The sequence below is a fragment of the Falco peregrinus genome, chromosome 14 (genome assembly GCF_023634155.1).
Source record: "Falco peregrinus isolate bFalPer1 chromosome 14, bFalPer1.pri, whole genome shotgun sequence".
Taxonomy (NCBI): domain Eukaryota; kingdom Metazoa; phylum Chordata; class Aves; order Falconiformes; family Falconidae; genus Falco; species Falco peregrinus.
The window spans coordinates 22,321,392-22,346,717 of NC_073734.1; the positions used below are offsets into that span (position 1 = coordinate 22,321,392).

The following is a 25,326-nucleotide window of genomic DNA, read 5'->3' on the forward strand; positions in this document are numbered from 1 at the left end:
GATTCCTTCCTGGCCTTGGGCACAAGATCAAAATTGTGCATATGAACATCACTTATTTAAAGCTGAATACTTGGGCTAGTCTGTGATGTTGGAAGGAAAGAAATATCACAGCTCTGTATTATAATATTTTCCAAAGACAAAGAGAATTTAGGGGAACTCAAGAAGAGATGTCATAGTGGTATCTTCAGGAAAAAATGAGATGGGCAGCAGACACTGTCTATACACTCAGTAACAACGAAGATGATTCAAGGAAATCACTGAAAATTGACCCAAATATCTTTTGTATACATGATAATAAGCATCTTGTTAAGTCTTTTGCCTTCTTTCTTGTCTAAGCGGCTTCTGCAAGTATCTATTTCACTATGCACATTTTCATTAAGGCTGGATTCTGGGTCTCAGGGATAACTTGTACTGGTGTAAAGTCAAATGCAAAAATTAGGATGGCTGGTAAAATCCTGTGAGGTGGTAAAGTTAAGACAGCACATTTCTGAGAGATATAAATGATAATGGTTGTGTTAACATATTCTGAACTTGGTAAAATCCTGAATGAAACATGTTAAAATGGGGACAGTGATGACATGGGCTTCTGCCTACAGTGTAGATCTGCGCCAACACTTTGCTTGCCTTCACATCTTCCTTTGAAACTTGCTGGTTTTCTACTAGTGTGACTAGCTCAGTGCAATCATGCCTGGGGGTATTTGAGCCAATACAAACACTACTTAAATGGCAAAGATCAGAAGCAAACAGAGAATTCTGTTCAATCAAATAAAAGATGTTTAAGCAAATATTAGTTTTCTAGAAAGGATTGTTTCTTCTAAATAACCAGCGTGCACACTCATATCCAATTCACAGTTTTTGTCAAGTTGCCAGTGCAAGCCCTCAAGGAGACTTAAACAAAGATAACGCTAATGATATTGTAGTTTCTGGTGTTTAACCTAGCTTGTTTCTGTTGGGATTTTTTGAAAGAAGTAAGAATATATTTTCCTAGAAGACTGATTATGTACATTAAAAAAATTCTCTAAAGTGGTAATAAACTGGCCTCTAGAGTATGAATAATGACTTTTTCCACCTCATATATAAGTGAGGAAGGTACAGTACTGCTTTTGTCAGTAGTTTCAACTGTAACAACTTCTTTTTTTTTTTCATTTCTTGTAACTTTGGATACAAAACATGTGAAGGAAGCAGTATACAGCATGTGCTTTGTATAATAACAAGCTTGCTGGCATTTTACTGGCAGTTCAGACTTGTAGTTGGTTCTGTTATTTCTTGAATTTGCCTTGGATGATGATGATGACTAGTAGAATTCTGTCCTGTAGCTGCACATGGTCATGTTCCTGAACTGCTGTTAATCTACAAATGCCCTGCTGGTGAGGACTGCCCTTCTAATGGCTCTTAGAAATAGTTACACTAACTCGATTAATAGCAAGGTATCATCAACTATAAAGCAATGCTAAGGGACCCTTCAGTGTGTCAAGGTTCTTTGCGTTCTTCGTGTGACAATAGAACCAGGCACTCAATGTGAAAACAGAAATTTGCTGTGCATATTTGAACAACCTTACGAAGGGAAAGAGCTTAATTTACTTTGTTTTTTAATGTGAATGATCCTGATCTCCCACAAGGAGACAACAAAAGAAATAACTAACATACACTGCTTGATTCATCAGCTGAAAGACCGTTACCTAGAGTCTGGGCTTGCAGAGCAGGAGAAATAGCAATTGTGTGCTTAGCAGGCTTTCCCTAGAGAAAAGGAAGGTGGAAAGGTTTTTAGAGAAGTGCGAAGATATTCCCAGCTACCAGAACAGCATAAAGGTTTGTAAAAGAAACATTAAGATTGGTTTGAAGTGAGTATAGATATGTCTGTGTGATATCTTGAGTAGAATCAATAAGGCAAGGTTGCAAAAATTAAACATACATGATATTCAAAGACACAAGTAAGAGCAATCAAACCAGTAAATGCTGACAAATGCAGTGTTTACATCAAGACCGAAAGGCCTGCGCTCTGAGCCGCCTACAACAGAAATGCCTTATCAGCAGACCTGCCTTCTGGGTACGAGTGGCAACAAGTTTATAGTAAGTCATATCTCTTTCTGTTAGCTCAGCAGGAAGACAGTCAGATACTTCAAAAGGAGGGAACAAAGACAACAGGTAACAATTTACAGAGGGTGAAATAAAAGTGAGACCAAAACAAAAAAAAATCACACCATAATAACTCCCTCCTAAAAGGCACAGAAGATCTGTCCAGAAACTGCTCACAAGATGTAGTGAGGACCTGACAGCTGGCATTCCTTGAACCTCATGTCATAGCACAAGTGATCCTGCCCTGACTATTTGGACATGTGCAGGGGTATAAAAGAATGACTTGTGTGACTGAAATCAGTTTTCATTAAGTAGTTTTACCCTTCCACAAAGTCTTTTGCTATGTTTTGTAACATTTCATTCCTACACGGGGCTCAATGTTGCAATCAGTTTTAGTCAGTCATACTTGTACAACCTGTAGTTTGTTTTAGTAGGGGGTAATTTCAAGTCAGCACTTGCATGGTGACTAAGCACCTGTCTTTGGGACATGCCTTTGGGTTTGTTGGATGTTGACGCCTTTCCACACACTGTAAATATACAAGGTGTGGCAGCTGCCTTGAAAAAAGTAAGTCTAGATTTAGACTTAGCCTTAGTTTCCTTGAGTGATTTATTGCATTTTCTTCCTCTGTCTTGTAACAGGAGGATGTGTCCTCCTCCTCCTCCCATGTCAGCGCCAAGCCACCTCCCATCATTTTTCCAAACTCCTGTCAATCAGTTGTGTATCTGTTCTACCAGATCCTGCCTTCACACAGAGATCTTTTTGACATGTCTTTCTGCAGGAATTACAGATGTTGTTGAATAATGAATTCAGTGAGGCAAGAATTTGATACTTTACAGTGCATGCAGGAGTTACCAAGTCAATGAGTACTTTTCTACTCCTGTGTTTTCATTTGTGATATTGTTCATGCGAGTGTATTAACTATTCAAGTGAGGAATATTTCTGAAAATTAGTAGACACATTGAGGGATGTAGGAAGCTGTGAAGCAGACACTGCAGTGCCCGTGTTGCAATGTAACACTGTTGGAAATAGCTGTACTCTGAGCATTTGTTGGTAAGCCCGGGCTCAGAAAGTGTTACTACATCCACAATGGGAGCAGATTTATGACTGAACCAAGGAAACCTTGTACTGCCCATCAGCGCAACCACAACTGATCATGAGATGTGACTACACTGATTCCAAGCACCATTTTTCCCCCTGTTTTGTTTCTGCTTCTGTGGATACCTTTCTTCCTTCCCCTCCACAACCAGACACCCACCAACGAGACATGGAGCACCTAACTCCTACTAACTGGTATTGCCAAAGCACAAAGGCTTATACCCTTTCTGGTTTAAAATTACTGTAATTACAAGTCTACTTGTTCTTGTTATGTGTATAAAGGTCTAACGATTTTTTTTCCAGTATTGCCAAATGCCTGATCTTGATGATAGTCTGTACCAATTAGCTGTCACATTAGTCTGGCATTGCCTGAAATACAGCTATACCCATAAGCTTTTATATCAGATGCTCAATCTCTTGGCTATGTAATATTAAAATTCCCAGCTTTGCTGATTATTTTTGGTTTTCCTTAAACCATTCTGACCACGACTCCTACATGCTACTTATTTTTAGACGTAAGTTTTGCAGCAACAGCCCCTTCCTTCACTCGCAGCAACCACAGCTGCAGGTGTAGCAACTTGAGACAAGGGTCCCCCTCCCGAAGTGCGTGTGCCAGCAGGGACCAGAGGCCCCGGCCGAGACCTGCGGGGTGCCCTACCTGCCCGGGGTGCCCCGCGTGCCCTGAGTACTCTACCTGCCCGGGGTGCTCCGCCTGTCCGCTCCGCCTCGCACGGGCTGGGCCGGGCCGGGGCCGCGGCAGCCGGGCCCTGCGACAGGCGACGGGGCGGCCACATTTACAGCGGTTGCTGCGGGGCTGGGCACCGCGCAGGGCCGTGGGGGCGGGGGCGCGGCGGGGCTGCCGGCGGCAGCGCGGGGAGCCGGTCCCGCCCGGGCCGCTGCGGGAGGCGAGGCCGCGCCGGTCGGGCCCTCCGCGCTCGGCTGGTGACGCCTGCGGGGGCGGCGCCGCTGCCGCCGGGGCGGGGCGGCCCTTTTTCGGCCGGGCCGGGCGGCGGGGCCGCACTCCGGTGGCGGCCGCGGCAGCCCCGACGGAGCGACTGCGACGCGCCCGGCGCGGGGTGGCGGTGGCTCCCGGCCCCGGGGTTATGCGCTGGGGTGATGGTCCCGCCGGCCGGCGCCAGGCTCCTCCCGCTCCCGGGCGGGAGCCCCCTCCTCAGCCTCCTGCTGCTGCTGCTCTGCCCCGGCGGCGGGTGCCTGCCGCGCCGCCGGCCCGCGGGGCCGCCCGTGGTGCTGGGTAAGAGCCGGGGGTCGGCGGTGGGTGCGCCGCGGGCCCGGCCGAGCCCGCTGTCGCCGGAGGCGGCGGGCGGCCTGGGGGGGTGCGCGCCCCGCCCGGCCCAGCCCGCTGCCAGCGGCGTGTTCCGCCGGGCGGGATCGCCCCGGCTGGTGCGGTACCGGGGGGCGCCGCCGCTGCGCACGGAGCCGCAGCTCCATAACGCTGCCCGACCCGGCAGCCAACGCCAGAAATGCAGGCCCGGGGCGGGGGGTTGGCAACACGGGGGGTGGGGGGGCACGACCACGCTGGCAGTGTGGGGTGGCCTCCGTTTTTCGGTGGGTACGGGAAGAACCGGGCTGGCTTAAATATATTTTTAGCTCGTTAACTAAAACCAGCCTGTCGCTTCGTACGTTTTTGCTCTGCGTCAACCTTTGGTGGCAGAAGCTGCAGTCGGAGGGGGAAAGGGGAGGGAGCGGGTGTTAGAGCAGTCAAACTACAAGTATTTGAAAAATAATATGCATATCCCATCGCTTGACATAAAATGACTGTTGATTACTGGCCCATTGTTTCACCTGTTAATACAAACAAAATACTTTCTAACAAATACATAGAAAGTATTCCTCTAATTACCAAGTGATATTTGTTAGATGCTTTTTGTATCCGTTGATAGGAATCAGAAATAAATTTTAAATGTTTTAGTAACTTTACTACGTAACCTGTAATTCCTCTAATACATTAAGTGCGTTTGGTGGTACTGGTGTCAGTAGTCTGTCCTGTGAATGTACTCATGTGCTGTATGTTCTTATTATGCAACTGATCTCGATGAGGGAGAAGACAAAAATAAAATGGGAAAAGGATAATCATAGCATGATGTTCAGTTTAAGCTCCTCTTATTTACAATAATTTAGGCTCTGCTGTTGACTTTATTCCTACTGTTACAAACTTTTGACAAAAAAGGGTAAATGTTAAACAAGAACTCTTTTAAAGATGCTGCGTATCAGGGGACTCCCATGTACAAATTCACAAGTCTTAAGAGATGGCTGAACTAACTGAGAGGCTGTAGATTCTGAAGTAGAAAATGCAAAAGGATGTCTTAAAGACGCTGCAGTTAAAATGCAAACAAAAGTTCTTGGGTCCTGCCTGTGAAAGCTGGAAGCAATCTGTTATCCCATCTTTCAGCTCTGTAATGCTGGGGTTTAGCAATAAGATTTGGCAATTATTCCACTGCAAGCTTCTTGATGAACAGGTGAGTGTTTTATCACTCATCCAATGTTCAATTCTAGCTATGAAGGAATCAAAGGCTACTTAAAAGCAATTGGGATAAAAGGTTACTGATTATAGAAGCATGGAGTTACTACTGATGGATCTATTGCAAGTATCTATGTTCCCTAAGGATGCTTTTAGAAACTGTGGCTGACCTACATTTTGCTTTCCTAAGAGACATTCTGATAAATACTGCGTGGCTGAGCATACGTTTATCAGTGAGGGGTTTAAAACACAGATTTTCTGTAGCATTTGATGACAATTCACTGTAACAGCAAGAACTTGCATCTCTTCCTATTCTAGTCAGCATCTGTGGTTTAAAATTTGCTGTTCGCTGCTGCCCAGTCCTGGCCTGTCCAGAAAGTGAAGATTCAATAGTTTTTAACATAAATAACTTTTCTGGGTTGTTGGTACGTTTGAGAAAGTAGGCACTCTTTGCCGTAACTTCCTACTGTAAAATACTATGGGTTTTTTTATGTATAGAAATGACTGACATTGTAAAGGCACCTGCACTAAGAGCTTAGCTTCAATTAGACATGACATGGGCAGTGAAGGTCAAACAAATAAAGGAGGAGTGACTGGTGGTTACTCGCTGGTTCTGTATGAAATGTTCTCATCCTGGTGCTAGTTAACTTCTTGTGACCTTTTCTTCACCCTTCTTGCGTATGTGACATGTTAAGATAAGCTTTTTAGGAATTACTGAGATGAGGATGGTAGGAGGGTTTAGGAGAATCATTTGGGGAGGCATTCTAAGTGCTAGCCTAACAGGTGTTTGGGAAAGGGGAGAAAAACACATACTACATTGGAATCACAAATGCAAAAGCAGATTCAGAGGTATATGTAAGGGTACATTATACAAGCCTGAGATGGTTTTGGAGACCATGCAAAAGGGAGATGCAGAGCTGGTCCTCCTGACTTAACAGGCTGCCATAGAGACCCTTAATTCCTCACACGATGTGTTCTGTTTTTAAGTAGGGTTTTATCTTGTTGTAAACGTGGCCTGGTGATCTAAACAGTCACTCTTAGTCTGTTTGGAAGTGAAAACTTAAGTAGAAAGGGGAGTTAACAAGTTTGATCTTATTCTATGCATGGCAAGTAGGCCATCTGCTCTTAAGGAATAAAGAAAGAAGGAATGCTGGTGAAAGGAATGTTGTCAACATAATGACGACTTCATAAATGTTTTAGACCAGTGATGGTCACAAGACCCAGTGTAACTTGTTCTCATATTTTTCATGTAATCACCCCACTTGCATTTGCAACCTGTGCTTACCCAAGTAACGGAGGAGGAAGTAGAGTAGTAGCTCGCAAATATGGGAACTCATCTATATATGGGTAACTTCGTCCTGCTCCCAAAGTACTAACAAAACCACTGCTTCTAGGAATGTCAAATCTGAAAACAGATGAGCTGCTTAAATACAACCTTGTAACTATTGGCTGTAGTTGTGGTGGCAACAAATTGTAGATTTGTGGAGTCCCTGCACTGGCTCAGGTGAAGGGTGTTCTGTGAAACAGCCAAGCCAATCTAATAGCTGGGGGAGCACTAATGAGCTTTCCTTTGTGCCTGCTTGTTGGCCACTTTGTGGAGTTACTTGTTTTGCTAAAGCAGGAAAAAATGAACCTGTTGAGGAAGCAGTGATTAATTTTGTAGTTGAATTACCTTAATGGAGCAGCTGGTACAAGGAATGTGGAGAGCAGCACCGATCCATTTGGATTAGGTTATTTTTTAAGCTGGTCTGTGCGTAATCAAATGGTGCCTTAGTAGCAGGAGCTACTATGCGTGAAGATCATGTTTGTACATAGCAAGGGAGCAAGAGCAGGGACCAAACTGACATGGGCAGTAACTGACAGCAAAATACTGCAATGCTGTGGCTCAGTTTCCCCAGATTTAAACAACAAAGCATCAAAGGGTAGTCATATAATAGCGGTACTGGAGAAGAAGCATGAGAGTCAAAGTCAAAACCTTACTTCCAGAGTCCTGCTTGAAGGCTTGATATCAAAGCCACAAGGCTCATTAAAATGTAAGCTGATTGTCTTGGAGTTCCTCCCAAGTATGTTTGGGGAAAAGGAGGACTACTTAAGGTACTGAATTACTTTCATGCTGCGCTTTTTTTTGTTGTTGTTTCCTATTCAGCCAGCACAATATATTCACACAGTAAGATCTCACTTAAGAACCAGGGCAACCTACCGAAAACCTCTGCTCTACTGACAATACCTACTAAAAATTGGTGTATATATATGTATATATTCTGTGCAAGTACTTCTGGGTATCTGCTTCATGTTTACATGCAATTATAATACTTTTGCGCTTCTCTTATCGGTTTAGTTATGTATTCAACACGCTTGCCTTCTAATGTTCACGGTAAGTTTCTTTATTTTGTGGCTGTTCTTCCTCCTTCATTTTCTCATATAGTCCATCGATAGTCACTGCATACTATCTCATGTCTTATCAATTTTGGGAGCTGATAACCTTATAAGATCAGCAGCGGATTCACTGAACTCTTTACCTTTTAGAGCTGACTCAACACAATTACTATATCAATGTTCTGATACCTTCTGCAAACAATTTGTCAGGTACTTGGCTAAAGTTTTCTAGAAAGACACCTAAATTAAGTTTGTTAATAATTGATTTACATGCAAAGGAGGCTTGCCTGTGAATTCCTGCTGACTACTAATTGAGGTGTGTGTGTTTGAATGGTCAGCTGGCTAGATGTCAGGAGTGATTTAAATGTTTATGCCTCATGTGATCTGAGGTATCTAGAAGTATCATGTGAGATGTTGTTTGCTTTCTTGTTCCTAATTTTAAACACAAGCATTTTCTGTGGCAGTCTATCACTGAGTCTATGAGCTACTTTGAGAGGTTCTCCTTGAAGAACTTGGTCAGAGTTTAAAATTTTCCAGAAAACTTGGTTCATTTTAAAGGAAGGGTAAATTATAGAACCAGAAAGATGACAGTTGAGGAAATCATACCAGTTTAAAAGTTATGATAGTTGATATACATCCAAAGGCATTTGCATTGCAGAGAATACTAAAAAAACCAGTATCAATTGATGGCCTTTTTGCCACAAAAAGAATAGCTCACCACCCCCATGTTATTATATAGGTACTATTTTTTCTTTTTCCAAATTAAGATTCTGCTATTCATGGCTTTTTTTGAATGTCCTTTTTTTTTTTTCTTTTTTTTTTTCTTAGTTTCCTGAGTGGTATTAAGGCAAGTCACTTTCCAAGCTGCAATTTGCTTACTGTCTTCTGCTAAGAACTGTGAATAAGTCATTGAGACTTAAGGATAGCGATAGGCAGGAGTATCAGTATATCATAAAACTAGTTATTGTAGTTCCCAGACTTGGAAAAGTCTGTAGCATCTTTAAAATTCTCAAGTGAAACTTGTAAATGTGCTTTCTGTAAGGTTTAACTAAACAGGCACAGATCCCAGAAGCAGATCTACTAGTTTTGTCAGGGCAATAGAGAAAAAATAAAATGCCAGCAAAGGATACTATAATACTGGAAGTGAATTGGGCTTATTGATGTATTAGAACAAGTTCTGTTGGGATTGCAGTCTTTGTGGAAAAATGAGGATATGCTAGAACTGATAAATCGTCAGATCTGATGGAAACAGGTTTTTTTTCTGCTAAATGTGAAATCTCATTATATTTCTACATGTTGCAGTTCAGAAGCCAATACCCATATTACACAACTGCAAATGAGGGAAGCAAGGGTTCTGCTTGAGATCTTTTCTTGGATGTCCAGTTCTCTAGCGCTGATGTATTTTGCAGAACTCCACTCACCAGTTATTTTGTATGTTTACCGGGCCAGTCTGCAAGTTTTTAAAAGTAAGAACTTGCTATAATGTTTCAAATGTAAAAGGCTTGGAAACTACCAATATTGGTAGATGAGAGGATGAGGAGAAAAAGTCTTACGGATTACTCTGCCCACAGATGCTTTCTGTATATGGTCTGAAAGTAAAGAGAAATGTTTTTTTTCTACTGCTCTCAAATAAATTCCATCACAGACAATTCAGAGGTATGTCCTTACCCTACAGAATTAATCTTCAATGTGATATTTTTTTAACTTGTTACTTATCAAAAAGCCACGAAGTAGTTCTCCAGCCAAAATGTAAATCATTAACAATGTTTAATTGTGTGGAGTGAGGACTGAAGATCTTGCATGTTTCTTTCCATACTCCCAAAAATGAAAATTTGCATTTTATTCCCTATAGCTTCATCATGAATTCTTTAGCTTGCAGAAGATAATTTAGAAAATTAACCTAAAGTTGTGAATTACAGTGATTAGCAGTTACACTGTTAATAAGGAAATGTTAAACCTGAACCCCACCCCCTCCCTTTTTTTTTTAATCCCTGCTTTATAAGCAAACAGGCATCACAGCTGTACATGTATATGAAACACTACTTTCTTAAACTTGAGTATTGTATCTCAGTAAAGGTGGAACTAGCCTCTTATCTTTTGTTTAGAATTACATAAAATTACCACTCTTCCACTTGTTCCTTATCTCTAGAGTAAAAATTAGTATGTAATGTTTCTCATCTTCTGCTCTGAATTGGACACAGGAGCACAGCCTCTATTGTCAAGAAGCTTGGGGATAAAATATCTTAACTAAATTGAATTTGCAGCTAATCTAAGATGACTCCATGAAGTCAGAGTGTGTGGTTTCCTGTTTTCAGTACTCTTGTTGATAAATGTATCTTCATCATAATTTTAAACTTCTTCAGTTGTGAGTCTTCCTACTCTGAGCAGGCATGCTTATGATTATTTGAGAGCTGTTTGGAAACCTCAGCAAGTCTTAAAACTGTGATACTCCACATGTTTGTCTAAGTCTTTGAAAGGTATCTTTGCTGAAAGAACTTGATTTTTACCCAAGGAAATGAGATTCCAGGGTAGAACAGAGTGTCACTCTTCTACTTTGTTTTGCATTGAAACTGAAGACAGAATCAACCTGTTCTGTCCTTGGCAGATCTGCTGCTGAGACTGGCCAGCCATGAATGATTGATATAAATAGAATTGCATTCTGCTCATTTTCTAATTAAAAGCACTGATACAGCACAGGCACAAGACTGTGGAAAAGCTGTTGCCTTACAGTTCTATAAGCAATAACTAAACAGCATTTTGTGAGGTTACAAGACTGAACTTCAGTAAACTTTCTAGGGTGTGATGCAATACTATAATCTCCCTTACTATGCTTTCCAGTGTATCAGAGTCCTTGAAATATGACCTAAAATAAACTGCGGTCAGCTACTGGGTCTTTTAACGTTTCACTTAAGACTACAGAAATAAAAACACTAAAAACCTAATGAGAAAGTAGGGGTAGTTAATAAAGAAATCCTGAGGTATACCTCTTGTGGTGGGGGGGCGTAACCTGCAGTGGCTGAAGGTTGTAACAGTGTGGTTGTCCAGGTCTATAGTCTGAAGTTCTGCCCTTTTTTCAGTTCTGCAGTAAGTGTTTCTCTGAGAGCATATCTGTTTTTCCAGTTAAATTGGGTTTTCCACTAAAAGGTATTATCTCTTTCTTTAAACCATTACTAAGTATGAGTGTTCTAGAGAACTTTAACTGTTTTGATTAAATAATTTACTGAAGTGGGAAGCAACTGTATGGGTAGGTCTGCATTAAAACACTAAAAATTAAACATTGCCAAGTAAAATAGGATACAGTTATACACTCATCCAAAAAGATGGGGATATGTGGAGCTGAAAGGGGGGGGGGGGAACCCTTAAGTACCTAACGCCTATTTTTTTTTTTTTTTTTCTAACACAGAGTAACTTTCAGTTGCTGGAGTATCTTTGCCTTTCTGTTCTTGAGGAAAAAATGGTTAAACATAACAGAATGTTAAGAAGTTTCTCTTGAAACTTGCTGCTGAAAATTAAGAGCATTTTTAAAATTTCGTTCTAATTTAGAAATAACATTCCTGTCTCCATCTAGTGTTTAAAAGAAAGGAAAATAAAACTTCATCAAGGGAGTACTTGTATTTAGTATATGCCTTAAGAACAGTGCACTTCAGAGAGCATGCAAATACAAGACCCTTCCCTCCAAGTGTTTCTCACGTAATGTATCAGGAGAAAAAAAAGTGAAGATCAAAACTGTTGTTGCATCCAAACCTGAATGTAAAAGAGATGAAACTATGTATCTGGATTATTATGTTAGCCAACTAAATCTTATGTAGCAAAAGTGTGCTTGGAGGTGAAGAAGTAGGGAAAAAAAATACAGAGCTGCTTTCACATTTTCATGTCAAATTGCTACTTTGTGGGCAGCTGTCTAAAAAGAACAGGAAGATTTGCATGTGCAGGTGTAGTATTCTGAAGAAAAAAAGTCTTTCAGAAAGATTCAGTTTGTAGTTTAAAACACAGATAATATTGATAATGTCAGAGACCATCTGTTTTTCATACCCGTGGCCTAATGTGACCTGTTCCTATTTAGTCTGCTCTTTGAACTTACAAACTGTTGATCCAGAATTATTCTACATGGTGGTTCCCCAGCTACTAACTTTTGAAAATCCAGATATTTTCAGTGGAAGATGTGCATGCAGTACTTTGTTCTTCTCTAATATTTTTTATCCAGTTATAAAAATTAATGGTGTCCCTGGATGCAGTGGTAGTGCATATTAAGGCTACAGTATTAAGATGTGTCTATTATAATGTAGAATGTTATACACTCTAAAATTAAAAGTGACTCCTTTTTATATCTTTCAGTTCCAGGAGACTTGGGTAATCAGTTGGAAGCCAAGTTAGATAAGCCATCGGTAGTGCATTATCTCTGCTCTAAGAAGACAGACAGTTATTTTACACTCTGGCTGAATTTAGAATTGCTTCTGCCAGTCATCATTGACTGCTGGATTGATAATATCAGGTAAGACCAGAAATGTTGCTCTTTGCAGTTATCTCCTTTTCCTTAGACTGACATACTTTGTATGGGATGGCTGCCTTGAAGTTGCTTTTCTGATTCAAGGCCCTTGAAAGAAATGACTTGGAATTCTGCTAGGTAGAGTAATTGGATGAATCGGAAGATGTGCTTTGTATGAGGTAACTTCATCACTGATGAAAAGCAGAGGTTCTCTTCGTTTCTTCCGCTTTATCTCCTACCAGTTACCCAGTGTTTGTTTGGGCAGTTATCAGACAAGTACTTCTCTAGGCTTATCTAAAGCAGAACATTTTCTGCTTTTTTGATGAGGCATGGGGGAAGGGGGTACATTGGGCAGCTCAGAGGGGACAGGCAGGAGGAACGTGAGCTTGCACTTTTGCTGGCAATGTGTCATTAGAGAGCGGTCTTATGGGCACTGGAGGCACACAGGGTCAGTCAGTCCTTCAAGGGTAGTCTGGAGGTATCTTTCCAGAATTCTTTTGGTTTAAAACATTGTCTAATTTAAAGCTTCCAGACTATTTCATTGTTCGAACTGCTTCATTAATGTTCCAATAAAAATCATATAAATATCTCTATGAAAACAAGAAATGCTTAGCTTTTGCAATTTGAAAATATTGTATTGCCTTGTTGCTCTCTTATATGACTATACCAAGCTGTTGTGTAGTTGTACCTCTGCTTTACGTCTTGCTATATGCCTTACAGGTTAGAGAGATTTTTGGTGTATGAAGATTTGAGTATCAATTCAGATTTTAAGACTCCATCTAGGGGTAAAACCTTCCATTCAGGAATGGCAATTGTATTGATATAGTATTAAAACCAACCAAACCACCAATAACAAAACAAAACAAATTAACAAAACCAAACCAGCAATAACAAAAAACCAACAAAACAACCCTGACACAATGCTCCAGATTTTTCATATCTCAAATTGATTTGAAAAGTATCTACAAAACACTTAAAACCTCTATGTGTTTCCTGAGGTTATTAATCAAGAAATGTCAAGTACTCCCTTAGGCTGATATGGGTGTTCTAGTTAAGCAGAAATGAATTACTCCTTATCTAGAAGAATTTTTCTCATATCTGATTTTACAGGTATTTTATCTTCCACTGCCACAGTCTTATTTCTTGACATTATTTTCTCCATTACGTGGCTTCATGCAAAATGAAATGGTATAGAACTATATAAAGTAGCTTATATAGTAATGTTGAAGTTCAGCCACAATTCTCCATACTGAGTTTTATAGAGAAGTCTCAGATTCTGCATGTCAAACATTAAACTAATTGAAATAACTGTTTACATTGTATAACCTCTTAGCCATTATTGGCTTATAATGTCTGCCTGGGTCTTTTTCCCCTTCTGGATGATAGCACTTAAAGTTCTTGTTACCGCACTCAGAATGTAAGACTCAATACACTTGAGAGTTGTCATGTGGTAGTATGACATGTTTCATGTTTTTCCTCTTTCTTTTTTTACCCCCAGGCTGGTATATAATCGAACAAGTAAGATTACAGAACCACCAGATGGAGTGGATATCAGAGTGCCAGGGTTTGGGCAGACATTTTCCCTGGAATTCCTCGACCCAAGTAAAAGGAGCGTTGGTATGTACAAGCTGTGTCTGAAGTGCTTTGTTAGCTGTAGGATTTATCTAGTGTGTCTTATACAACAAGCTACTGAAATGTGACTTCAAATTACTGTTCTGTTTAGAAGTAGAAAAACTGAATTATTTTTTTGTGTGTGTAGTAGGGTAGCGCATGGTTCACTTGGCTTTTAAATGTTTTCATTGCATTGTATTTTGCCTGTTGTTTCACCCGATAGAGACAAGAAAATTCCATGTTACTAGTCTTGTGCCAAATTTCAGTTCTCGGGATGAAACTTGAATAGGCATTTTGAAGACAGATGCTTTTGGAAAATGAGATGGATTGAGTAGAAAATTCTGTGACTGAAGCTTGACAAACAAAACCAAAATAAACACACTTCAGCTTGGTTCTGAGTAAGACACTCTTTGGCCTTAAGAATGAGTTAATGGGCTTGGGAGATACAGTACCATACCCTATAGTTCCTTCTCTTTTGTTGGTGTCAGAGTAATTATTAAGAGTTATATTTGTGCTGCAGAAGATTTCTGCATTAATGTATTTGCAGAGGGTGGTTTTTTTTTTGTTTAGTGTTTTTTGGAGTAGTAGTCTTTCAGAAAACACTGACTCTAAGCTTTTGTGAGGTGTTATTAGCTGTGGCTGAAGACTTTAAGTAATTTAATAGTAATGCGCCGAGCTTCACATGCTTCATAGCATGGATTTCTTTAGGGAGCAACCGCCAAAAGGGCAGTAATGTGCTTAATGATTTTCACTAGATGGCACTTAACTAGAACAGGGCCATATTTAAAATTGCCTCTGTTCACTTCAGGGACTATATGATAAGCATTTAAGACTAAGGAGTGAGGTTCTGCTCAAAATTTAAATATGGCAGTGATGTTCAATAGGATGCTTTGACAATTTTTTCAGACTGTTACTAAAGCATTTATTTGTGGTAATACTAAAATCCTATGTGTCAAAGCTTGTAATATGTAACATCTTTCAATATATAACATCAGGCAGTCTGCAACTGTTTCCTTTCTTTGCTATTAAAGCAGTATGTTCAGTCATTTAAGTCTTAGTCTGCTACCTGAGAGAGAGAAAAATAATTTTGGGGTAGTTTTCAGAATTTTGCCCTGGGGTATGCTGTAAGCATTTGTCTCTGAGAATAAATACTGGTGAAGTCCAGGCCATCTTCATGAATGTATTATATACCCTGCCTGATGTTAACCTGCAATCAACAAAGGCAACAAAAATCAACAACTAACACAGTAATTTGAGGGGTATTCTTTACAGTTCAAGGCTAAGACATAATTCTGCTGGGGAAGATTTATCCGTTCTGTGCTATGCTTCACTGCCATGTTTGATTGATAGATCAGGCAATTAGTAAGAAGTTTGAGTAATGGTGTTCTCTCACTTTTGGGGAACAGCGAGCATAATTCATTTTGTTTAATAAGCAGCCTTCTAGATTGTCAAAGTCTAAGATTACAGTTTTAATGTCTGTATATATGGTATCAGAGATAATGCCTCCAGAACTTTGTTTTGAGATGGTCTGATGGCTGCTAATCTTTTCACTGTTCTGTTTCTTTCCTCTGATACAGGCAGTTACTTTTATATGCTGGTGCAGAGTTTAGTAGATTGGGGCTACAAACGCGATGAAGACGTAAGAGGAGCACCTTATGACTGGCGAAAGGCACCAAGTAAATAAGATACTGTTACTTGAATGAAATTTTTACCCTCCCAGTCAGCAAATAATGTTTTGGGTCTCTTCTCCCATCCCACTTGTACAATTATACTTAAACTTAATTTTGACTGGTTCTGGGGGTCTGGGTACCCCTGGACCCAGATCAAAACTCTGTAGTATGTTTTCTTTTTTTTTTGCTTTAAGCAAGCTGTTACTTAAAGACTGACTTAAAAACAAAACAAAAAACCCCACATCACCAAAACACGTCCGCACAAAAACACCCACTCCTTTCACTTAATGCTAGCATTTCTAAGGTCTGTGTTATTAACTTCACAGACAGTTCAACACAATTCTCTAGAAAGCTATTTTTGAAAAAGTTCAGCATTCACGATTAATTATTAACTGTGTAACCTGTGTATGTTTACTTTAGATGAGAATGGAGACTATTTTGTGGCCCTTCGCAAGATGATAGAGTTAATGTATGAGCAGTATGGAAGTCCTGTTGTTTTAATTGCCCACAGTATGGGTAATATGTACACCCTCTACTTCCTCAACCATCAGACTCAGGATTGGAAAGACAAGTACATAAGGGATTATGTGTCATTAGGCGCTCCATGGGGAGGAGTGGCTAAAACTCTCCGTGTGCTGGCTTCAGGTAGGTGGCTTGAATGTTTACAATGTATTTTATTAGTCGTGCAAGATACAAACTAGGCTGTTAATTGTAAGCCTGGAGGATAAGAATTCAAGGTACTATGACGTTAAAATTTTTTTCATAAGTGATGGCAACTTGATGTTTTAAGCCCTGTGACCGTACTGTCATTTTTTTATGTTCATGGGAACAGACTGAATTTTTTTTACATCCCTTAACCAGGAGCTGCATTGCCTCTTGACCTCTCCTACCCTTTTTTCAGCAGATTGTCATCTGCAGTTTGGCCTGGTGTCTTCTATTTCTGCCACTTCTGCCTCCTGCCTAATTGCTCTCTGTTCAGAATTGCAAAGCTAACAAGGACTCTGGAGCATTTAGTAGTTTCCTTTGATTAAAGATCACACAGCTGCTTGAGGTTTATGTGAAGGGAAACTTGTAGACATGGTGCCCACAGCACAAATGCCTGTCAAAAGTTGTAACTCTACAGATAATGAAAATGAATCTTTGAGGTCTTGGGTATGGCTTACTGGATATGCCCAAGACTAAATAAATAAATAAAAAATTGAATAAAGCAGCATAATGTATTTATTTATTACACTAGGTAACTGCAAATGACTGGAAAAAGTTCACTTACCCTATCATGTGATAACATAATATAATTATTTCATGTGCTTTTGCACTTAGTTCATGATGCTTCTGCCTTGGTTTTTTTAGCTTGTTTCTGACTTGCTAGCTTTGGGTATCACTAGCTTCTTCCTAAACAAAGCTGACATCAGAAACTGGACTTCATCAAAACACAGAACACGCAGCAGCCACTAGCCATGCATGGACAGATCAAAGAATACTTTGCTTAGCAAAGGCATTTGATTCTGAATAGTAGCGCACAGCTCAGTTGCTAACTATAAAACTTAAATTGGATGTTTGTATTGAGTTGTACCTTGTTAAATCTATTGCAATGGCACTGTAAAAATTGATTTCCATTTTCCCACAGGCTTTGTCTGACAAGTTTGCATGCTACAGAAATGGCAGGAAGTGAGCAATATTAATATCACCTTCATAAAATCCCACATGATTATATAAAAGTCTAGTCTCAGATTTCTGTTGGATTAAACTTTTGTGCTTCATATCTTATTTATCCTTTATAATGCATCTCATCCAAAGTGGCTAGCTATACAAATACATAATGAATAGCTAAATTTCTACTAAAATGTAGTAATTCTTTTAATCTGTATGTCTGTTGTACTGAACTGTGTTTTAGAGCAGAAACTTCATCATGTAGCAAAGTTTAAATCAAAATGCATATATTCAGACTAGTTCTGTCTCAACCAGGCATTAACACTTGGATTACATTAGTCTGTTAAAGAATTTCTAAAATTGACCTTATTAGGGTGTTAGTATGCAGAAGAATTGTTGCTTTAAAGAAAAATACTGCATTGCTGCAGGAAAGATAAGGCAAGCTATGAATGCATTCTTGTTGCTTGCATTCCTGTGTATAATACGTTAATGGCTAGCAAGTTCATGCCAAATCCACAGTTCTGTTATCAAAACTGCTAAACGCTACATAAGTGGAATTACTTTATCTTCTGTGACACTTTCTGCTAACTTGTTCATGTGCTTTGCAGGATCAATACTTATATCGTTACAATTCCGGTGCTAATAAAGTTAGGATGTGCTTCCCACTACAGTGAGCAGGCACATTGTGGTGGTTGGTTGGTTTGGTGTTTGGCTTGGTTTTTGCTTTTATTTTTTTTCCAGCTTGAGATCCTAGCAGTGTCTTCCTTAGAACTAATATTTTGTTCACTAAATGTCAGTTGTTGACTAAATGTTGTGCCTGCTACCTTGAGCATGGTATTGGTCATACGGTGATTCTGCACTTCGGAGAAAAGTAGAGGATCGGATAAGCATTTTCTAACAGTTCTGTAAGAGAAGGCAGGGATAATCAGGTTCTGTATTTGGTTATTCTACTGGAAATAAGTTTTGCACACGTTCCTTCCACTATTCAATTCAGAACTTGGTCTTTGCTGAAAACTTGTAAGTAGTATTCTGTATCTTAGTAGTGAGTGTGCACAGTTAAGTGTGTATACCACACAGCAATATGAAACACATTCTACAGGACCTTTGTAATTCTTGGTGTGCTCTTGTGAGTTTCCTTTTTATCTGTTTCCCAGTTACACTAGCAATGTCTTCACATAGTCCTCATAAGCACTTCGATGACTGTGCTTTAGGTCTGTCTCCTTGTGAAGTAATAGTGCCACCTTACGGAACTGAAAAATACACCTTGGTGTTATTTCAGGAATAGCAGTTTCAGTTTCCGTATTTCAGTTTTTATGGTGTAGTTGACCTGGATCACCGTGCTGTAACCACCTGGATCTAATAACGGAAAATCTGATTCAAGTTTCCACTGACAAAAGAATTGAGGTCTGCCAGCCATAGTGATAATGGAAGATAGATCTGACCAGACAGTCACCATGAAAATTAACTTAGATCTGTCTTCAGAGTTTTTTCTTAAAAAAAATGTTTCTAGTAGTCACTGTATCTGCCACTTATTAAGTAGCTTTTAATTTTGTGAAGATATAAGACCAATAGTTAAAATATGAAGAGATGCATATAATTTATAACTTAGTCATGTGTTAGTTTGAGCCTTCTTTGGTACAAACTACAAAGAAAAGAATGGACTTGATGTCTACAGAAATTCTTGAAATGTTTTGGTCAAATGCTAGTTCTGTAATAATAGTAAGTCTAAATTTGGTAAAATTTACAATTTTGTGTTTTATTTGGTATTGGATAACTTAAGACCTTTATTGATAATAAGTTCTCTAGATATTTATATTAAGAAAGTATAATGCCTTGGAAAAAAAGCTTGGCCAGCAGAAAACATTTTCCAAGTATAGTAACTATCAACTGGTCTTTTAAGAACTGTTGGTTTTGTCTGTCCCTGCTTGGCAAAGATGTAGACTAGGTTGCCAGAGTTGCTAGAAAATATTAGTGCTAAATTAGAGGAAAAACTGTGTTCTGAGCAAGTTAGCAGTATTGAAATTCTGACTGGAAGGGAAGGTGCTGATACTGGCAGTTTTCCATGGTTTCCACCAGAAGCTAACAAGCTCTAACTCTTCTTCTGCCAATGTATTACACATAGAGACTGGATTGGTCACAGAGTGCAGCATTCTTACTTGATAGCATAAGCAGAGACCGTAATACTTGCTTCGCTTCTGTTTCCTTTTATGATAGTTACCTTTTTAGGTACGCTATTAAGAATCTGCTATTTTCTTCCAATTGTAGGCATGTTCTGGTAGGTTTTGTTATGAAGGGAGTATATAAACTGGGTAAAACACTATGCCAAGTGGTAAATAAACCATATAGTAATTTTTATAGCTATCCTGAATGAAATACTGCTACTCTGCTTGTTTTGAATATGCAAACATTTAAACATTTTGTTAAGCCTATAAAGTCTTTTCACAAGTTTTTATATGTTTTCTTTCAGCAAAAACATGATCTATGTATCAGAATTGCTGTAAAATACATTTCCAGAAGAGCATTCAAGACAAAACTTGCAAATGGTTTCAATAATACCTAATAAAAGCTGACTTCTTACATGGCTTATATAGGAAATATGTTCTCCTTTAAAAAGGAGCATATTGAAAGGGCAGCAGTGTTCTTGGTTTGTCAGTCATTCATCACCTTGTATTTAAATTTGCAAGTTATCAGAAGTTAGTTTGCAGAGATTGAAGACAATCATAAATGAGGAAAACCTGGAATTATCACTGTAAGCAAAGGGAATAATCTTTTTATTCATGCTATCACTGTGAGTGGTAGTAATTGCTGCTGGTTAAGATTCATGCTTTACTTTGTGGATAATGAAATTCGTCTTTTTTTTAAGGTGACAACAATAGAATACCTGTTATCAGTTCGCTCAAGATTAGAGACCAGCAGAGATCAGCGGTTTCCACAAATTGGATGCTCCCCTACAACTACACATGGCCTCCAGATAAGGTCTTTGTAAGCACACCTACAGCTAACTATACTCTTCGGGATTACCGAAAATTCTACAGGGACATCAATTTTGAAGATGGCTGGCTCATGAGACAAGACACTGAACCCTTGGTCTACCAGATGACACCACCTGGTGTGCGTATACACTGTCTTTATGGTACTGGCGTGGAAACACCTGATTCTTTCCATTATGAAAGCTTTCCTGACAAAGAACCCAAGATTCTTTACAGCGATGGGGACGGTACCGTAAACTTACAGAGTGCCTTGCAATGTCAAAAGTGGGTGGACATGCAAAAACAGGAAGTCATGATACTTGAGCTTTCAGGAAATGAGCATATTCAGATGCTATCTAATGATACTACTATCTCCTATGTGAAAAAGCTGCTTTTTAATTTGTGATACCTTGTGTTGACAATTATTTTCCTCACCTGTGATGCCTTCCCTTAAATATGGGAAAATGCCTTTTAATCCCTTGATATTTAGATATTTGAATTATTTATTTTGTGGGTTTTTTTAAGGCTGTGTTTAAGAAGTTGTTTGGTGTCCTAAATGATTGTTTGTCTCTGATTTGTGTTTATGATGCTTATATGGTACTTCCATATTCTGCAAATTTGGTCAAATATGCATTTTGGTGCCTCTAGTGTTGTGTCCAATATTCATACAGACTTTCATTTGGAGATTGTGCAGCCCCTTGCACATACTACGTAGAATCATAGATACCAGAGTTCCTTTGTGTGGTCTTTGCAGGGTGTGGAGTGGGAGGGCTAGGATGGATCGCAATTTCAGATGCCCATTAAACAAGGGAATGATATTAACAATTTGGGAAGCACAGTAAACTTCTTAAAGGGTATTGCATATTCTGATTCGCAGCTCCCAGTACCTTAGTTTGTAAATGTGCATGTCTACTAGGTAAGATAGGGAAGAGCTCTGCCTGGTACTGTGCTTTTTGTCATAATCCAGCCTTTCTTTTATTACAGCTTTTGGGGAAAAAGATAGATGTGTGAATTACTTGAAGCTTCTTACTAGGCACCTTTTTTTGTTTTCTTTTTTAAAAGAAGGAGAAATTGTTTGCTCGTTAACTTCTAGAACCTGATTACATATGATTTGGAATCGGAGGAATACCTTGTGCTTTATCGATCAATGAGGGAAAGAAGCTAAACAGTGGTTGGTGCTTGCAGTAACTGTAGCTGTGTGGAGTAGCACATAAAGTTAATTGAATATTGGCAATCAATCCATACAGTGCAGAATTGCATTTTTGGGTGAAAAACAATCTCCTGTAGTGGAAATTATAAGGGATGGTGGGCGTTAATTCAAAAAGAAGAGTCAACTTCCTGAAATGGGGTGAGGAATAGAAGGCAGCATAATACGGTATGAAGTGTAAACCTTGTTCTCAGTCAGACTCTGATCTTAGCTTAGGCTCTGATCCAGCTACTGACCAACTGCTGATTGGATCAACAGTACATTCAGCTGAAAAGGAACTCTGTTTTAACACTAATTTCCCATAGATTACAATTTCCATTATTGCTTTTTGAACAAGTTGGGATACGCTGTTCCTTAAATGTTTCTATAAATTGCTGAACATGCAGCTGTGTTAATTTGCTACAGTATTGTTTTACTCAATGTTTAAAAAATAGTAATTCAGTTCTCAGCTCCACAGAAATGATAGCCTAAAGGCCACCGTATTTACAACCTTGATTACAGAAGTCCTGTTGGAGAGTTTCACTCAAAGATTCTCTCTTGCTTGCTTTAAAACCAGTCACCCAGTTAGACTGCACTTAAGTCTTCTGAAAACACAGTTTTAAATGCTTTCAAAATGCTAGGTCCTCCAAGAAAAATGTTTAAAGAGTTTTAGAAACTCATCAGAACTATTAAGGATTCATTTCTTAAGAAACTGAAGTTGTCTAAAGGGTAAAGTTTTTAACTATTCTGGTAGCATGCATAAAATGTTTGCTGCCATTAGATGTTTAAGTAAGATGTGTTGAAATGACAGGCTTGAACCCTTGTTACTACAGAATGCAAACATTTTGGCATAGGAGGTAGGTTTCAGGCTTTAAGGTTTAATTCAGAAATGACTTAAATCCATAACAACTTGAACTAGGGTCACAGATAAGCCAAGTATCTTCCTTACATAGCTTAACTTTTCCTCCTGCATTTTCCCTATTACTTTTGCTGAGGGAGAGTACAGTTTTCCTGATTTTTAAAACAGAATGTTTATCTTCTCAGTTGCCAAGGAACCTATAGTTCAGCAGCAATATTGCCTAAACTTTTCCAGAGTAATTACTGAGCTGCCCCAAGCCATTTGTAATTGATAATGTTGAAATAAAAAAACTAACAACCAACCACCACCCCAACACCAAACAACAATAGTAACACCCCCCCACACACACACACCCCCACCCCCACCCACCCCAAGTCCTTTAGCCAAGTGTTCTATTTTACGCAGGGCTGTCAGCTGGATAAGCTTCAAGTTTGTGTTCCAAGACTGCTCAAAGACAATAAAGCTTTTCCTGTGGTCTGACTCAATTTTTGAATACATTGCTATGTTACTGGTTTACAACAGAAAGAAATTACAGAGAACAGCTTATCACAATCTGTATTTCATGCTGCAGTAGAATGCCTGTTAATAAGCACTGGAATGAGTGGAGCCGTATTGCAGGATACCAACATGGGCATGAAAGGCTGAAAAAAATTGAAAAACCTCATAGATAAACAGTTCTTAACCTGATCTAGGGAATGTTTCTGAACTTCATTTAGATCCTTGCCTATTAACCTGTGGCATTTTTTCTTTATACTAAGAGTTTAGCTTCAGGGGGTTTTGTGATTCGAAATTCTAAAATACAGGATTCCAAAAGATGGTCTTATTTTGTTGTTGTCCTTTTTTCCTTTACTACTCCTTTTTAATACTAGGTTTTGTGCCCCAGAAGAAAAAAACCTGAAACCTCTTGCTCTTTAATTTTTGGCAACCTAGTATTACTGTGTTTCTGAGATCAGTTGATTGTATCTTTTAAGATTGTAAATCAGCTTTCCATTAGTTGAGATGCCCTAGAGTGTGTTTCTTTAAATAAACTTGTGTTAACCTGGTAAAATGAAGTGGAAAGTTTTTCAGGGCTTGTTTTGTTTGTTTGTCACGATAAAGCCTTGTTGTGCAAGAATGTGTGTACCAGAGTTCTGAGTACTGTGTTAGAGCAAGCACGGTGCTTCTGGCGAGACTTTGATTGGATGTCACGGTTCTGCAGGGTATAGTTCTGTTTGATGTCCAGAAGTTGTGATTTTTCTACCAAATCATCTCCAACCCTTTCATTTTAAGTGTCTTGCATATTAGGATGGAGTTCTCATTGAAAAGTGAATGCAGGAAGTAAAACTGCGTTATTCTAGTAGCTGAAACTGAACCACTTCACTCGGCATGTTGAGAAGAGCTTACTGACTATGGCATGTTCCTCTACAAGGCAAGAGTATTTAGCATTACTGTTACAGGCCTGCTAGAGCCAGGTGCATTGGAGCAGCCTAGATTCTTGTGGGGAGAGAGGTCTTTAAGAAATAAATCTTTGAGGACAATGTGGCACTTCCTTAAGAGGAGTAACTGAGGTGCTTTGCCACACTACACAGTTGAAATGTTTGAATTTACCGATACGTCTTTGTGTTATACCTAACACGTACTGATCATCTATCTCTTTCCATAATTTTTCCTTGGTTTTATTCTTCCAGGATACTTTAAGAAACCAAAAATACTCTTGTGGACCAAATGTATTTCTTATTTTTGACAAAATGTATAGAAAATGCTGAAGAAGCTTTTAGCTGTCATTGTAATACTTCTGAAGAGGTTCAGAGTCACTGTGTGATTCTGCTAAAAAAAATAGAAAGCTTCAATAACTAGCAATAATTGCAAAGGACTTGCAGGCCAAAGGAAGGAATGTTTGGTATTAAGGTAGTTCTTGGAGCACGGTGTGTTCAAGGCCCTCTTAAATTCAGGGAATGTTTGGCAATGACTTTGCTGCTCTACACTTAACAGTATTTTGTATGGAACATATTCTGAGACCTAGCATTTTCTATGCTCTTTTTGTGTATTGAATGCATTCAATAGATTTTGAATATTTTATTGTCAATCTTTGATAACATAATAAAGTTGATCTAATACAGCTTGTCTCCTGTTGTGAATAACGTGTTGTCTCACTGCCCAGACGGAATGTCAGCTTGTTGCTGCTTTTCTTCCTTGGGGATTTTTGGTGTCTCATTTTCTCACAGTATCTGCTGCCTACTACCTTGTAGTACATCTGGAGTTCTCTGTTAATTGTTCTTGATTTTATGGAGATGTGGGACTGAGATTAATCAATATCTTTTGTTTGCTTTTTTTCTTGCTCCTCTTATATGGAGAAAAAAAAAGTTCTTGGGATGCCTCACACTTCTGTTCAGGTAATCATTTCGAAATTAGTCCCTCAATCCTAAAGTGTCCTAAACGCAGTCATCTTTATACTGTTAGTTTCCAAACTCATCCACAAACCCATGCATGTTGGCCATAGTTTTGTGGCTGTATGAAACAATCTTTTTGCAATTAAAATAGTTTCCAGAGTTTTGCCCTACAGAATCATTGTCTACCATTAAAGTCTCTTCAGAGCCACAATGCACCATCTCCTTTATCAAAGCAATCTAAAAGCCTGTTGGGCAAACAGCCTCTGGTGGCTGGCCTGGATGCTTCACTTGACCTATAGTACAAATAGTTCCTTATAACTCCTGAGAAAGAGGAAAAAAAAAAAAAAAAAAATGATGAGGCTGAAACTTGCCTTGTGGGGGCTTTTTTGATACGATAAAGACTGTGATACAAGATGTGTTAGTGATTGTTACTCCTCTCTGTGCCTTAGATCCCTGTTAATCACACATCTCGTCCCATACAGTACTTGTTCATGCCCTC

At 39.3% G+C, this 25,326-nt stretch overlaps 1 protein-coding gene and 1 long non-coding RNA gene across 2 annotated transcripts in view; one reads left to right on the top strand and one right to left on the bottom strand.

The window, feature by feature from the left end:
• LOC129785641 (uncharacterized) overlaps nt 1-25,326 on the bottom strand; it is a 99,659-nt gene that overhangs the window by 6,997 nt on the left and 67,336 nt on the right. The window lies entirely within an intron of this gene.
• PLA2G15 (phospholipase A2 group XV) lies at nt 4,161-24,556 on the top strand. Its single transcript, XM_055818695.1, has 6 exons — nt 4,161-4,424; nt 12,363-12,519; nt 14,012-14,130; nt 15,702-15,800; nt 16,215-16,439; nt 20,308-24,556. Exons 1-6 carry the CDS (start codon nt 4,289-4,291, stop codon nt 20,817-20,819), a joined length of 1,248 nt encoding a protein of 415 aa, XP_055674670.1. The 5' UTR covers nt 4,161-4,288; the 3' UTR covers nt 20,820-24,556.

Coding starts and splice junctions, on each gene's coding strand:
- PLA2G15 (XM_055818695.1), top strand. CDS start 4,289: ATGGTCCCGCCGGCCGGCGCCAGGCTCCTCCCGCTCCCGGGCGGGAGC. Junction 14,131..15,701: donor CCCAAGTAAAAGGAGCGTTG/GTATGTACAAGC, acceptor CCTCTGATACAG/GCAGTTACTTTTATATGCTG. Junction 16,440..20,307: donor TCTCCGTGTGCTGGCTTCAG/GTAGGTGGCTTG, acceptor CTTTTTTTTAAG/GTGACAACAATAGAATACCT.